General features: G+C 38.3%; 1 protein-coding gene and 1 long non-coding RNA gene across 2 annotated transcripts in view; both read left to right on the forward strand.

Moving 5' to 3' along the window:
• The window catches only part of LOC147342666 (uncharacterized), a 195514-nt gene extending 179535 nt beyond the window's left edge, over positions 1-15979 (forward strand). Inside the window, exon 6 of the mRNA XM_086384141.1 lies at positions 15820-15979. Coding sequence (XP_086240267.1) covers positions 15820-15979 — 160 coding nt within the window. The remainder of the gene's footprint in view (positions 1-15819) is intronic.
• On the forward strand, positions 9043-10433 carry LOC147342671 (uncharacterized). Its single transcript, XR_015157682.1, has 2 exons — positions 9043-9082; positions 10213-10433. It is a non-coding gene; the product is annotated as an uncharacterized LOC147342671 (long non-coding RNA).
• Positions 15980-17177: the final 1198 nt, after the last annotated feature.

The following is a 17177-nucleotide window of genomic DNA, read 5'->3' on the forward strand; positions in this document are numbered from 1 at the left end:
GATTTCTCCTTCATATTTGAATGAGATCCTTGCTGGGTACAATAATCTGGGCTGTAGGTTATTTTCTTTCATCACTTTAAGTATGTCTTGCCATTCCCTCCTGGCTTGAAGAGTTTCTATTGAAAGATCAGCTGTTATCCTAATGGGAATTCCCTTGTGTGTTATTTGTTGTTTTTCCCTTGCTGCTTTTAATATTCGTTATTTGTGTTTGATCTTTGTTAATTTGATTAATATGTGTCTTGGGGTGTTTTGCCTTGGGTTTATCCTGTTTGGGACTCTCTGTGTTTCTTGGACTTGGGTGATTATTTCCTTCCCCATTTTAGGGAAGTTTTCAACTATTATCTCCTCAAGTATTTTCCCATGGTCTTTCTTTTTGTCTTCTTCTTCTGGGACCCCTATGATTCGAATGTTGTAGCGTTTAATATTGTCCTGGAGGTCTCTGAGATTGTCCTCATTTCTTTTAATTCGTTTTTCTTTTTTCCTCTCTGATTCATTTATTTCTACCATTCTATTTTCTAATTCACTAATCCTATCCTCTGCCTCTGTTATTCTACTATTTGTTGCCTCCAGAGTGTTTTTAATTTCATTTATTGCATTATTCATTTTATATTGACTCTCTTTTATTTCTTCTAGGTCCTTGTTAAACCTTTGTTGCATCTTCTTGATCTTAGTCTCCAAGCTATTTATCTGTGATTCCATTTTGATTTCAAGATTTTGGATCAATTTCACTATCATTATTCGGAATTCTTCATCAGGTAGATTCCCTATCTCTTCCTCTTTAGTTTGGTTTGGTGGGCTTTTTTCCTGTCCCTTTATCTGCTGGGTATTCCCTCTATCTCTTCATCTTGTTTAAATTGCTGAGTTTGGGGTGTCCTTTCTGTATTCTGGCAGTTTGTGGAGTTCTGTTTATTGTGGCATTTCCTCGCTCTGTGTGGGTTTGTACAGGTGGCTTGTCAAGGTTCCTTGGTTAGGGAAGCTTGTGTCGGTGTTCTGGTGAGTGGGGCTGTATTACTTCTCTCTGGAGTGCAATGAAATGTCCAGTAATGAGTTACGGGATATCTATGGTTTTGGGGTGACTTTGGGCTGCCTGTATCTTGGAGCTCAGGGCTGTGTTCCTTGCTGCTGGAGAATTTGCTTGGTATGTCTTGCCCTGAAACTTGTTTCGCCCAGAGAGGTTTACAGCATTATATGGAGAAGAGAAGAGTGAGGAGGGAGTTAGAGGTGACCCGAATGAGATGAGGTGGAGTCAATAGAGGAGAGAGTGGGCTATTCAGTAATCTCTTCCTTATGTGCACTCCACAACTGGACTGCTCAGAGTTGTTCACAGAGTTATACAGAGAAGAGAAGAAGGAAGAAGGTGGCATAGGTGGCCAGGAGGATAAATGGGGGGAATGAAAAGGAGGGAGACAGATCCAGCCAGTAATCAGTTCCCTAAGTGTTCTCCACCGTCTGGAACACACAGAAATTCACAGAGTTGGGTAGAGTATAGAGGGGTTAGGGAGGAGACACAGGTGACCTAGTGGAGAAAAAGGAGAGTCCAAAGAGAGAGAGAGCAGTTAAGCCAGTAATCTCGCTCCCTAGTGAAAAATGGGTACTGAAGATTGGGTTCTTAAAGGTACAAAATTGGTAACAAATACATAAAAGCAAAAATTTAAAATCTAGAGTAGAGTTTGGAATTTCAAAAATACGATGTTAAAGAAAAGAAGAAGGAAAAGAAAGAGAGAAAAAATGAACAAACAAAAACAAACAAGGTCGCAAAAATTATAAAGAAAATATAAGTACAAAATTGATAACTAATACCAAAAAGCAAAAGTTAAAAATCTAGAGTAGAGTTTGGAATTTCAGATATACAATGTTATTTAAAAGAAGAAGAGAAAGAAACAGAGAAAAAGAAAAAATAAAAAAGGGTCACAGAAATTATATAAAAACAAAACTATAGGTACAAAATTGATAACAAATACTAAAAAGCTAAAATTAAAAATCTAGAGCAGAGTTTGGAATTTCAAAAATACAATGTTAAAGAAAAGAAGGGAAAAAAAAGGTCAAAAATTATTTAAAAAATATATATATATGAAGTTTGCTTTAAAAAAAAATAGGGTCTTCTTTTTTTTGCAAAGTAATCGGTTATAAAAGTGGAAATTAAAGGAATAATAGAGGACTTAAATTTTTTTTTTTTTTATAGGCTCACTTGTTCAGTCGCACTGAGGGGAGGTAGGGAGGGATGCTGCAAACAAATAACACTGGCGTGGGCTCGCAGTGCCTCAGTCACACTGGGTCTGCCCCCAGTTCACGGCGCGTGTAGCCTCTCTGCCCACGATGCTCAGGCTCTAGGTTGCTCCTCCGCGAACCATCCGCGGCCCACCCTGGGCTGCCTGCCCTTCCCAGGTCCAAGCCGCTCAGGTTCAGGCACTCGGGTAGTCCTCAGTGGCGCAGACTCTCATTTGGGCCTGCGTTTTGTGCCCTTCCCAGATCCGAGCAGCTCAGGTGATGAGGTGTTTTGTGCGCGCGATTGCTGCGACTTATCACCTCCCCGCTGCTCGGTTATCTAGTTGTGTACCGGCAAACCTTCTCAGGCAGATGTTGACCATCCAGACCCCCAAGAAGTTTTAGTTAGCAAAGAAGCCTGCTTACAGTTTTATAGATAATGTCTCTCTGGGGCTGCGATTGTCCCCTTCCGGCTCTGGCTGCCTATCACCGGAGGGGGATGGTCTGCCTCCGGCTATCTCTGTTCAGTCCTTTATTCCATGCGCGGGCCTGGCGGTGTCAGAGGTTAGGGCTGGCTTTTCGCGTGGTAGATATCCCACAGTCTGGTTTGTTAGCCCAAATTATTTCACTCAGATAGTGCTCGGGGTATTCAGGCCAGATCCTTGCGATGCAGCCCGCGCCGCGCCTCCCTGCCCAGCCCCCGCTTGCTAATGGCGTATGCAGGCGTCTGCGCTGCTTCTCCACTGGGGGAGTTACCGTAGGGCTCGCAATGTGCGGGTTTTAATTATTTATTTTTCCTCCCTCTTATGTTGCCCTCAGTGCTTCCAAGGCTCGGCGCAGATTCGGCAGTGAGAAGGTTTCCTGGTGTTTGGAAACTTTTCTCTTTTTAAGACTCCCTTCCCGGGACGGAACTCCGTCCCTCCCTCTTTTGTCCCTTTTTTTGTCTTTTATATTTTTCCCTACCTCCTTTCGAAGACTTGGGTTGCTTTTCTGGGTGCCCGATGTCCTCTGCCGGCTTTCAGAAGTTGTTTTGTGGAATTTACTCAGCGTTTAAATGTTCTTTTGATGAATTTGTGGGGGAGAAAGTGTTCTCCCCATCCTACTCCTCCGCCATCTTAGCTCCTCCTCTGCTCTTTTTTTTTTTAACCTTTAAAATTGCTTTCTGAATCACTGACTCAAAACTAAAGGGAGAAAATATAATTTTCCAGGTTAATGATTATTTTTAAAATGTTATCTTTTTAAATTTGCCTTAGAAACAAGCAGCTCTCGGGAGAACTTAGAGCAGTTACAAGAGAATAATGGTTCCATAAGAAGTCAAATGGAACTCAGAATTAAAGACTTGGAATCTGAACTCTCCAAGGTGAAAACTTTGCAAGAAGATTCTCATACAGCAGAGTTGGAAAAATATCAGCAACTCTACCTAGTAGAACTAGAAGTTAGAAAGTCATTGGAAGGTAAACTAGACAAGTAAGTCAAAACACAGAATCACAGAAAGTAAATTTAGTTCGTTTATTTGTTTCTAAAGCCTAATTTTTATAGAGCGCAGTTCATAAGATTAGTAGGAAGTGAAAGCTAACTAGATGGTCACTGCTAGAGGGCGCCCTAAGACAAACTATTAATACTGGGTCCTTTTGAGTTTTACCACACAGAGTCGGAAATGACGGAAGTGACTTAGCAGCAGCAGCGCACTGCATAAAGGCATGCTTGTGAAACTGGGGGCAATTAACACAGGAGTGAAAGACAGGATACTTCATAGAGTGTCTAGAAATAGGATGGTGACCTGACTGAGGGTTGGGGGTGTGGAGGATGTAAAGGGCAGATGGCACCCCCAGTGCCTAGTCCAAGTTTTCCCACTGTCTGAAAGCAGAGCATTCCTAGGAAGCCTTTCATAAGCTAAAACAGCATACAGCAAAGAAGCAGGTACCCAAGGGCACGTTCTGCTACTTGAAGCCTAAAATGAATATGTACAAGTGAAGCACAGGTGCTCCCATATAGGGTTCAGGGTTGTGGTGACTTGACACTGAGATGTGGGGTGTGGCTCCCAGGGAAGGAGCTCAGTCGGGCCAGTCTCCCTGCTTGGGGAGCGTGATGCCTCTCACTGTAAAATGTACACTGAACCTTTTTATATGAAATCAAAAAGTATCTTCAAAAAAAAAATTTTTTTTTTAAATTATCAAAAAGAGATGCTGACGTAGGCCTTTCCTAGAAGTGAAGTAACATAAAGGGAACTGTGAAAAAGCAGGGGATACTTGTAATTATTCCTGGGGCTGTTTTAGCTCTTTTCAATCACTCATTGACTTTCTTGTCCTCCCCTCTAGATTGTGAATCTAGATGATTCCTCAGAGCCAAAAGCTTAATTTCTCAGAAGTCGTGAGTGAAACGTGTATACAAGTGTGGTGAAAGCAAATGCTTGAAAGTAGCTTTGTGGGATGGGGTGTTTCTTCATCCCTGAACTGTTTCCTAGAGGCAGGTGTGTCCCAGAGGGCAGCAGATGTGACTGGGAGGCCACCTCCCTTTCTCTCTGATGCCCTTTCTCTCCTCTCCCAACTGTGTCTTGTTACTTGAAGAGCCCTAGACACATGTGTACTTCTTTAGAATAAGGTTACAACTATCATTGTTTACAGGAGGTCTGCTCTGTGTTTTCAGTGTTCAAACAGTTTATTGGGAATTCCATTTACTATATGGCAACTTTAAAAATGCAAATCATTATGTTGGTGTTTTCCATCTTCCCCAGGACTCATGACAGGCTGGCAGTGATCAGCACCAAACTTGAGGTGGAGAAAGATCAGAACAAATCTTTACTTGGCACTCTAAGCACGAGGCCAGTCCTGAAGCCCCCTTGTGTTGGAAATTTCAATAATCCTTTAGTGCTCAATGGAAATCTTACTCCAAGAGCAAACGTAGGTTTTCCTACCTCAATTCCACACCCTCTGAATAACAGCATGGAGAATTACTTGACCAAAGTTAGTTCTATTATATTTTCTCCACTGGGTTTCAGAATTCTGATATGAATGATTCTTGTTTTTAATTTGGCAAACTTCTGAGTTGTTTATTTGACTTAATGCACATTAAGTAAAAGTCATAATTAGCTGTGCTAATAAAGGAGACAGAAATTTTATGATTTTTTTGTCCCAGAGTTCTTGATTTTAATAATAGATACATACTAAATTATTAAATTCCTTGAAAAGCTGCATTTAAATTATACTTTAGAAATGAAATCTTATTGCCTAGTATCCAAAAGTATTCTTTCACATGTTTCACTTCCTTTCTAATTGATTTCAGTTGGCAATGGTTCATAATCATTTCCAAGCTCTGCTGTACCCAACGAAGTTTTTCTGCCTCTAAGCATAAGTGAATCACTGGCATCTAAACACTAACCACATATGGATACTTTTTGTTTAAAGGAATCCTAGATAAATCCTTTTTATGAATTAAATAAACTTACAATACTAAACCAAAACATTAATTTCTAGTTTTAGCTTAACATTTTTTGTCATTTTCTTACATAAATTTTGTCATTTCTTACAAAAATGACATTTTTGTCATTTTCTTTAGTTGCTATTTTACCTATAGCACTTTTATTTAAAATTAAAAAAAAATCTTGCTGAGCATTTGTAGAATATTTCTAGATTTGTAGTTAATTCAAACTTTTAAACATTATAAATGAAGCTCACTTTATCTCTATCTTGACATCACCTGGATGAATGGTATCTAAGATAGCAATGATGGGGAGTCTTTAAATTGCAACCAGTTTTCACTGTTCAATCAGTGTGATTAAAATACCCATTTCAGTCAGTGCACACAGGTTTATAGTTTTAATGGTGTTTTCCTGATGTTTGTGATGCACGGAAAAGTAGCCCTTGTTAAATGCAGTCTCAACCTGTTTTCTCATTTGGCTTCTTATCATCGTAGGAGAGCAATTAAGGTTTCTTTCACAGCACTGCATCTACATTGGGTCTTAGTACTTGAGAGCTGTGAAACTGGAGGACGTGCTTTAGCTGTGCAGTCACAGCGGACCTCCGAACACTTCATCCCAAGTCAGACACTTCCCCGTGCAGGGCTAAGAAGAAGAAGCAAATGCTTGACCCCCGTCCCAGACACAGGCTGCCTACTGCACACCCAAGTCCATGGTGCTGTGGGCACATACATCTTTTCAAAGTAGAGATTTGGAATCAAGCAATCACATCAGTTAGGTAAATCTCCTCACCTCTCGTAAGGAGGGTAGGAGTATAAATCCTCACCTTGAATCTTTTCTCCTTCAAGTTCCCTGTCGTGTTTTTTTTTTTTTTTTAATGTATGGTTTATAAATTAACTATATATAATATATATATATATATAAAACATGTATCTATAAAGTTCACTAAAGCAAAGCACAGTAAAATGAGGTATGGCAATAAAAGGCATTAAATTTATCAAATAAAAAAAAATAAAGTGCTGAAAAATTAAAGCTGTCAAAAAAAAAAGGTAGTAAATAAAAATAAAAAATTATTTGTGTGTGTGTTTGGGAAAAGCAATGCAAACTTTAGTGTATATGCCTAGCTTTTTAAAATTCTATCAATAATATTTTGGGTTTTTCAGGAAAATTTATTTTAAAACACATGAAGACAAAGATTTTGTGTGACAAGTAAAATCACAGTGACTAATTTGAACAGGTCTATTTATTAAAATGCTGTAGATATTTTGATAATCATTTGAATATTTGGCAACATTTTCTTATTAAAAGAGTGAAGATTAATTCACTTAATTAAAAATAAATTGATAGAGATATGTTCACTTAGGCACTTTGTCTTACCTGAACATTTTCCCCAGTACAATTAAACAAAAATATGTGGCATATTTTTTAGGGTTGACCAAGAAAACTTTAACATTCCTTCAACCAGACTACACTTTAGTCTAGCATCATCCTAACTATACCCCCTGACCTTCATTGTCTTAGAACATTAGCTTTAGATTTTTTCTTATTGTATTTGATCACAAAACACTGAAGAAGGGGAATGACTGAGAATGCTAGCATTGTGCTTTGGCAATAAGTAAAGATAAAAATATGATCACAGTCACTTGTATTTCCACACACTTGGAAAAGAGAATGTTTTTCTGATATTTCAGTGGAAAGGCATACTACTTTCCATTATTTACCATTAAAAATGGAAAAAAATGTGGAAAATGTTTCAATATGATATATAACCACATAGTCACAGAGCATCAGGAACTGAAAGTCATACAGGGAGAATGCTATATGATAAAAGAAATCAGAGAAAATATAAAGAGCAGCAGAGATGAGAAAAGGCTTGGGAGAGGCATTGAACTATTGCAAGGAAACTAAAATAGCAATAGCAGAATTAAAATCCGTAATTGAGGTGATAAAGAAAAGCATTAATCGTTCAGGAAAATTGAATTAATAATCTGGAGGAGAATGTTTTAAAAAATCCATTAGAGCCTGAGAAAATGAAAAAGAGATGATCAATGGAAATGAACATGATTGATGTGAATAGAGTACAGATTGTGGAAGTTTCATTTGCAGAAAACTGTTGCCCTTGAAAAACAGTGTTAATAAATATAGGAAAAAGGTATAAATTAAATGTAAATCATAAAAAAAAATAAATTAACTATATCAAATGACTACTACATATAGGAGTTTGACAATAGTTTATTCTTGTTCTTGCCTTTAAAACTTGATTTAGTTAGAAAGCTACTATGTCATGTCATGCCACAAGCATTATTGAACTATGCAAGAAGGTTTTACATATTCATTTTCTCTGCATTATAGTTAAAAATCTATGTGTTTTTTTTTCTTAATCTGAGGAAGTAGCTGGCATAGGACTCTGGACTCAGTAAGAAAGTCATTGGCTTTCTTACTTCTTTTGTAGAATTATGAACTTTGCCTAAATCATGACTCTCATACCTTAAAAATTTTTGTTTTTTTTTTTTCAAAGAAAACAAAGTTTCTTTAAAAATTTTTTTGTGTGTGGAACCATATTATATAAAAAAGAGATAAGTATAAAGCCTTTTAGCCAAAGGGGTGGCCAGAGGTCCTGCATTTGTGACTTCTCAGTTCCTCAACCCTGCAGTGACCCCTGTGGGACCTTCCCCTTCTATGGGACATAGTTTGGAAACTAACAGTTATGTGTTAATCCTTCTCACTAAACATCTTTAGAATAAAAACTTGCTGGCACATTGTTTTCTTGTGTATAATTTTCTCATCTTTCTGTGTTTTTGTTAAATGGAAAAGTTTAAAGAAAATTTCAGGTGTGTTCTCCTTAATAACATTCAACTCAAACTACTTCCTCCATTTGAACAGGATCCTCACCTAGAAATCAAAATAAAGGTCTCAGAAGTATGTATGTAGGGCAGGAGCTGTTAGGGGGAGAAGATAGTAATCTTGTGGGTCATTCCTAGGATCATGGGTCATTTTCTAATTCTTTGAAATTATGTGTACTCTATAGACTGATATTTATTGTACTTTTTATCAGATTGCTGCTGCTGCTGCTAAGTCGCTTCAGTCGTGTCCGACTTTGTGCGACCCCATAGACGGCAGCCCACCAGGCCCTGCCGTCCCTGGGATTCTCCAGGCAAGAACACTGGAGTGGGTTGCCATTTCCTCCTCCATTTATCAGATTAACGTTCTATATATATGTTCTCTGTTATTTATAAGCGGAATAAGTAGGAATTCATTTTTTTATTTATGTGATTATTTTTCTACTTAAGTAATCTTCAAGTTAGGTCTGGTCTCTAAAAGTATTATTTAAATGTCACATTTAGTAAGCTGTATAACATTCCTACGATACTATCTCTTGCTTAACTTAAAGATAAATAATATTTAACTTATTTCAAATGCAACAAGAGTTGGACAGGAGTATAACTAGAGAACTAAGAGAAGGTATGTTGCCAAAATGTATGAATTAAATTTAGATATTGATTTCTGAAATACACTGTAAACAATAAATGGCATCTCTTTCCATTGTTTGGATAACAGATGCTATGCTATTTTTTTTTTCTTATATATAGCTAATGAAAAATGTGAAAGCATGAGCAGTCACATTGAAAAATATTCTTATTCCTCATTTATTCATCATGTTCTATAGTTTAAAAGAAATCTCAAAAGGTCTATGTATTTCTATTTATTTCTGGCTGTATCCTTTCTCTACTACTGCCATTGCTGTGGAACTGTCCATCTGCACCCTGACACCATTCTCAGAAAGCATGGAGTTCATCAATGTCTCAAGTGTCTGGTAGTGGTTAAGCAAGAACACCCAGACTCAAGCAGTTATGTTTGCATAGCTGTCACTTGATGGGTGACTTTATAATTTATGTGTCACTGACTTTGTCACTAGTTTATCTCTTGCCCTTAGGAAGAGCTCCAAACACTTGCATCAATTTGGGTCCTTCCGAAGTAGTTGGTCTTATCTCTTTACTACCTTATTCTGCTGCTTAGCTGTGCATCTAACCAGCCAGACTGTGTAGGATCCCACAGATTTGTTTCCTCACCTCTGGACTTTGTACGTGCTTCTCCCCTCTGACTCTTGTACTTTTTCCTGTCCTTCAGGTAGTACTTCCATAGCACCTTCACCAAAAAGCTGGCAGTATTGACACAAAGCCAGCTGTCCCTTCTGAGTGTTCCTTGTGCCATCTTGTATACCTGTCTTAGTATTTATGACTCTGTATGGAAATTGTCTGTTCATCTATTTTTACAGTTTATGGCATTATCCTGTCTCAGGGTGACTGGATCATCTTCATCTTGTAATTCCAGTGTTTGTTACAGCACCTTAGCAGATAGTTATTGAGTAAATGAATGAAGAATGAGAAAGCCAGAAGCTCTGATACTCAGCCATATGTGGGACCATGGGTTGATTATATAATTGTAATCTTGTATTTTGTTTTCTGTCATTTATAGATATGTTTCATTTTTCAGAGCACTTAGAAATAGATCATGGTTTTGTTTTGTTTTTATTAATACTGAGTTAACTCAAGTATTTTAGATAAAGAATGTAATCCTTGTTTTCTTTCCAGCTGCTGCTGAATTTGAATCTGAGTCCTATGGATTGTCTCCTCTAGGAGCTACAGATGGGTCAAATCTGTCTCAGGACCTGCTTTTGAAAACATCACAAGAATATGTACAGATTTTGAAGAAAAAGTATATGATCTGAAAGATAAATAGTAAAAATTTCCCTCCTGGACTGTTTTCATGACATTTTAGTTGTTTCTCATTAAACATGATGAGAAAATCTTTATTAAAGGGAAATATTTTTGTGTGTATGATGAAAATTTGTATGGTATTTTAAAACTACTAGTTTTAAGTAGTACTAACACTACTTTTAAATAGTAGCATCTAAGTACTTTTGATACCAAGTATTTTCTCTGCAGCTAACTTAAGTGATTTAAAAATCAGCACTGTTAAGTTTTCCATATTCAAAGTGAAAGTGTTAGTCACTCAGTAGTGTCCAACTCTGTGACCAATGGACTGCAGCCCGCCAGCCTCCTCTGTCCTCTACTATCTTGTGGGTTTAGCTCAAATTCATGCCTATTGAGTTGCTGATGCTATCCAACCCTCTCGTCCTCTGTTGTCGCCTTTCTCCTCCTGCCTTCCATCTTTCCCAGCACAAGGGTCTTTTCTGATGAGTCAGCTCTTCACATGAAGTGGCTGAAGTATTGGAGCTTCAGCCTCAACATCAGTCCTTCCAATGAATATTCAGGATTGATTTCCTTTAGGATTGACTGGTTTCATCTCCTTGCAGTCCAAGGACTCTTGAGAGTCTACTCCCAACACCACAGTTCAAAAGCATTCTTTGGCAGTCAGACTTCTTTATTGTACAACTCTCATATCTATACATGACTACTAGAAAATAGTGTATATATGTTAACTCCAGTCTCCTAATTTGTCCCTCCCCTCATGTTTCCCCTGTCATAACCATAATTTGATTTTCAGATCTTTTGAGTTGGTTTCTGTTGTGTAAATAAGTTTATTTTTATTAAATTCCACATTTAAGTGCTGTGATACTTGTTTTTCTCTGAGTTACCTCATTTAGTATTGTGATTTCAAGATCCATCTGTGTTTCTGCAAATGCCATTATTATTTCTTTTTATGGCTAATATTCCATTTTCATTGGTGTGTGTGTGTGTGTGTGTGTGTGTGTGTGTGTGTACTGCATCTTCTTTATCCATTCTTCTGTTGATGGACATTTAGGTTGCTTCAATGTCTTGGCTATTGTACATAGTTCTGCAGTGAACATTGGGGTGCATGTACCTTTTTGAATTATGGTTTTCACCAGATATATGCCCAGGACTGAGATTTCTGAATCATATGGTAACTCTATATTTAGTTTTTATAGCAACCTTTATAGAGTTTTCTATACTGGGTGTACTTAGGTGCATTCCATAAGCAGAGTAGGATTCCCTTTTCTCTACACTCTCTCCAGCATTTATTGTTTGTATATTTTTTGATGGTGGCTATTCTGATTGGTATGAAATGATACCTTATTATAGTATCTCTGCATTTCTAGAATAGTGATGTGGAGCATCCTTTCTGAGCATCCCTCATGTGCTTTTTGGTCGTCTGTGGGTGTTCCTTACAGAAATGTATACTTAGATCTTATACTCATTTTTTGATCAGGTTGTTTGTTTTTTGATATTGAGCTCTTTGATCTGTTTGAATATGTTGGAGATTAATCCCTTGTCAATTGCATCATTTGCAAATATTGTCTCCCATTCTGTGGGTTGTCGTCTGTCTTGTTTATGATTTCCTGCACTGTGCAAAAGCTTTTACCTTTAATTATATCCCATTTGCTTATCTCTGTTTTTATTTTCATTACTCTAAGAGGTGGATGAAAAAAGATCCTGCTGTAATTTATGTCACAGTGTGTTCTGCCTATATCCTCCTCTGAGTTTTACAGGACCTGTCTTATATTTAGGTGCTTAATCCATTTTGAGTTTATTTTTGTGTATGATGTTAGGGAGTGTTCTAATTTCCTTCTTATACATGTAGCTGTTGAGTTTTCTCAGCACCACTCATTGAAGGGGCTGTCTTTTCTTCTTTGTATAGTCTTGCCTCCTTTATCCTAGATTAATTGACCACAGGTAAGTAGGTTTCTCTCTGGACTTTCTGTCTTGTTCCATTGATCATTCAATATATTTCTTTTTTGTGGTAGTACTTTGTTTTGATTACTGAAGCTTGCAGAATAGTCTGCAGTCAGGGTACCTTATTCTGTCGGCTCTTGCTTTTCTTTCTCAAGATCGCTTTGTCTATTTGGGGTCTTTTGTTTCCATACACACTGTAAAATTTTTTGTTCTAGTTGTGTGAAAAATGCCATTGGTAATTTGATAGAAATTGCACTGAATCTGTAGATTGCTTTGGATACTATAGTTGTTTTGACAGTTAAACAGTTATAATGTCACTTTCATTTCTGTATTTCAGTTTCCTTCTGAGTTTAGGTAAAGGTTTATTGATATTGTTTGTTTCGTTCAGGAAATAAACTTACAGTTCTTGCATATGAGCACTGGGCTGGCACGCCAGGGCTCTGTGCTCATGGGCAATGTGTTTAGAGATGTTGCTTAGCAACGATCATTCTGCGATGAAAGATTCCAAACTATTGAGCTTCTCATCTGGGAGTTTGTGGCGGGACGGCTCTGGCTTACCTGTAGTGCTCGTGTTGGGTTTAGGGGACTGTGAAGGGCTGAGGGAGAGGTGAGGTGTGTTTGGAGTCCATAGGCTCTGTGATGAAGAAGATATTTGGCTTTGGGAGTAAGAAGGGTGTGCCGCCCTTTGGCTCCTCCATCAACCCATGAAAGACAGAGGTCATGGAATCAACTTCCAGCCCGGGTACTGCATCCGAGATAAAGACCTCAGAAAGATCCACAAAGCTGCCATTTTGGGCAATGTAGCCAAAGTGCAGCATGCTCTGTTGTTTGGGGAAAATGGCCTGAACGACAGGGAGAAGATGAACAGGTAAGTGGCGTGGAAGGGCCTGGAAGAGATCCCGCCTATGAGTTTCCCTTCCAAGGCTCCTGGATACCTTCCTGGGATCCAGCACCCCGAAGACTTTATAGGCAGCAAAAAGCCTTAGCTGGTTTTGGACCCACTTATAACTCCCCTTATAGAGCTTTACTAATAGTTTTGAAGTCATTTAACTGAATGTTGGTAATCACAGAAATGAAATGAAACATGAATAGCATCTGTTTTTCCTTTCTTCCTTCTACTTTTTATTTGCATGGGTTAGCATGATGTACTCATGAGTAAAAGCTCCTAAGTTATATAGCCTTCAAGAAATCTTCTGAACTTTCTGGCTCTCACATTTTTTCTCATGTGATTTATGAAACACTTCTTCAGGGATCACCTACTGTGGATCATGGCAGTGGACAGATTTCTGATGTTGTCAATATTTTAAATATATATATTTTTCATACCGTAAGGTTATATATTACAGAAAACTGCATAGTGAGCAAAATAATTCCCATGCCAAATCAACTTCTGGATTAAAAATTCTTCAGATACAATTCAATATCCATTTTATATCAGTGTACCCTTAGGTATATGTGTTCTTTGCTGAAGGACCTTAGAAGACAGCTTTGGAGTAGGAAGCTGGCTGTGTCCTTGAATAGGAAGACATTTTCTTAGGATGTATGGTCTTTCTATATTTAAAGCAAATCAACATTTCATGGTTTTAAAAATTTTGGGTTACATATGCTGTCTTTAATTGTTGTGATGAAATTAAAAGCTTTGTATAGTAGAGGAAGATTTGCCCTTGTAGATATCAAAATGTGCTATAAGTGCCCACAAAGTGTTCATTTACTAACAACTGAAAAGATAGATACATGAATGGACCAGAATGCCCAAACACCCAAATGAATGTAAAACTTTAGAACTTGAAAATGATGACCTTTTCTGTTAGAAATGATAAACTGTGTGTAGATGGTGGAGAAATAACCTGTTAAAAGATAAAGTAACTCAATTTTTATCTCACCAAAAAGTTTCAGATAGAGTATGGATCAAACATTTCAAATATGCACAGTGAGAAAAGTACCAGAATAAAACTCAGATTCCTATTTATACATTTTTTATCTGCTGACAGAGACCTTCTGTTTTTTCTATTTCTACTGTTTCTTAACCTTATTTTTTTTAAATTGGAGAATAATTGCTTTACAATGTTGTGTTGTTTTCTGCTGTATAACATCATAAATCAGTTGTAAGTATACATATATCCCCTTCCTTGTGAGCCTCCCTCCCACCCCAAAGACCTTTCTAAGAATGATTTCAAAAGTAAGAATTCTGGAGTTTCCTGGATTTCGGCACACACACACACACAAAAGAAAAGAAATCTGGATGTTGATTTAACATTTTAACAACACAAAAATTTTAAAACTCTCTGTAGATCAAGCTGTCTATAGGCAAGTTGGATTAGCAAACAGGCCTTGTCTTTTTGACACTAATAGGAATGTGGCAGAGATAAAAATTATTTCTCACTTTCAATTTTTTTTTAGATTTTTTTTAATTTGAGGATTGATATTTTCTGACAACTTTCAGCCTTTTCAGAAGTCAAGGGAGTCTAGGGAGTTCCTTGGTCATCCAGTGGTTAAAACTCAGTTCTGTGGGCCCAGGGTTCGATACCTGGTGGGGCACCTAAAATCCTGCAAGCTACTGGGATGTATTGTACATGGGGAATATAGCAAATATCATATAATAACTTAAAATGAAGTATGACCTATAAAAATTGTGAATCACTATGTTGTGTACCTGTAATATATAATAATATGTAATATGCAGCATTTATATTTTAATTAAAAAGAAGCAACCTTAGACAAAAAGACTTTATGGTAATTAGATCAATGGGAAAAATGAGAAATGAGCAAACAAAAATGCTACCAATTATAGCTGTACAGACATTGTGCATTATAAATTTCATTCCAATGTCAGAGATGTTAAAATGTCAGAAAATGAAGGTATTAGAATCACTGAAGCACAGTGTTGTCTCTAATCCTCAAAATGTATCTGCAACATGTGGTATGATATCCTTTGACTTCATTGAGAGGTTGTCCTTGTAAAATCGGAGAAGGCAATGGCACCCCACTCCAGAACTCTTGCCTAGAGAATCCCAGGGACGGGGGAGCCTGGTGGGCTGCCGTCTATGGGGTCGCACAGAGTCGGACACGACTGACGTGACTTAGCAGGAGCAGCAGCAGCAGCAATAATTATATTACCTAACAGTTACTGAGCTGTTACCTGTGCCAGGAACCATTCTAAACTCTTTGCATGGATGGATCTCATTTAAGCATGGCAGTGCTGTCCTGTGAGAGAACTACTTCTCTCTCTCTATTTTGTTGATGAGGAAATTGAGGCACAGAGAGGCTGAGCGACAGCTAAGTGACAGAGTGAAAGTCAAATTCAAACCCAAGTTGAGCTGAATCTCAAGGTCATGGTCATTCTATTCAAGTAAATTGTTCTTTCATTACTGTATTAAGAAGAGCTAATGCTAATATATAATGTTATTTCTCCATAAGGAAACAAAATATTTGTTTTAGAGCAATAGGAATAGCATGCTATTGAATGTTTTCAATCACAGGAACAATTGTTTGTTTTGAAACAGTAACACTAGAGTTTCCTGAAAACTCCTCTTGCTTTCATAGGACTGCCCTCCACTTGGACTGTGCCAATGGCCATTCAGCGGTGGTCACTCTGCTCCGGGAGAGAAAATGCCTGCTTAACCTCTGTGACAATGAAAACAGGACAGCACTGATGAAGGTATGGGGCAGCGAGCTGCGTCCACACGAGGTGGATGTGATTTAACTACTGAGACTAAAAGTGAATTCATCTCATTTAGATATAGCAAACCAGTAAAGCTTGTGGACTGTTTACTTTGAATTCGTAGAATTTACACTCTGTTTCTTGGTGCATCACAGACAGGCCATAGAAAGCCAAGCCTCATGAGACTCTTCTGCTGGAGCATGGTGCCGACCCAAATGTCATGGACGTCTGTGGGAACACCACTCTCCACAACGCTGTCTTTTGCCAGAATATATCACTCGCAGCAAAGCTGCTTTCCTGCGACGCCAATATAGAAGCCAGGGACAAGGTATATCTCAACTAACTTTATTTACAAAATACTTGCAAAGCATTTTTTAAACTGCTGCTGCTAAGTCGGTTCAGTCCTGTCTTACTCTGTGCAACCCCATAGACGGCAGCCCACCAGGCTCCCCTGTCCCTGGGATTCTCCAGGCAAGAACACTGGAGTGGGTTGCCGTTTCCTTCTCCAATGCATGAAAGTGGAAAGTGAAAGTGAAGTTGCTCAGTCGCGTCCGACTCCTAGAGACCCCATGGACTGCAGCCTACCAGGCTCCTCCATCCATGGGATTTTCCAGGCAAGAGTACTAGAGTGGGGTGCCATCGCCTTCTCCAATGCTAAGCTAAGTCTAGTTAATTATTGGAGTTGTACTGCCCTGAGTTCATGACTACTTCATCTTCCTTTTCTTTCTCCTTGCAGTTCAGTTCAATTGCTCAGTCATGTTCGACTCTTTGGGACGCCATGGACGGCAGCACGCCAAGCCTCCCTGTCCGTCACCAACTCCCAGAGTTTACCCAAAATGATTTCCATTGAGTCGGTGATGCCATCCAACCATCTCATCCTCTGTTGTCCCCTTCTCCTCCTGCCTTCAATCTTTCCCAGCATCAGGGTCTTTTCAAGTGAGTCAGCTCTTCGCATCAGGTGGCTAAAATATTGGAGTTTCAGCTTCAACATCAGTCCTTCTAATGAACACCCAGGACTGATTTCCTTTAGGATGGACTGGTTGGATCTCCTTGCAGTCCAAGGGACTCTCAAGAGTCTTTTCCAAGACCACAGTTCAGAAGCATCAATTCTTCTGTGCTCAGCTTTCTTTATAGTCCAACTTTCACATTCATACATGACTACTGGAAAAACCATAACCTTGACTAGACGGACCTATGTTGAGAAAGTAATGTCTCTGCTTTTTAATATGCTAAGTTGGTC

The sequence above is a fragment of the Bos grunniens genome, chromosome 29 (assembly GCF_055505025.1).
Source record: "Bos grunniens cultivar Pamir isolate PY7600 chromosome 29, Bosgru_T2T1.0, whole genome shotgun sequence".
Lineage (NCBI taxonomy): Eukaryota > Metazoa > Chordata > Mammalia > Artiodactyla > Bovidae > Bos > Bos grunniens.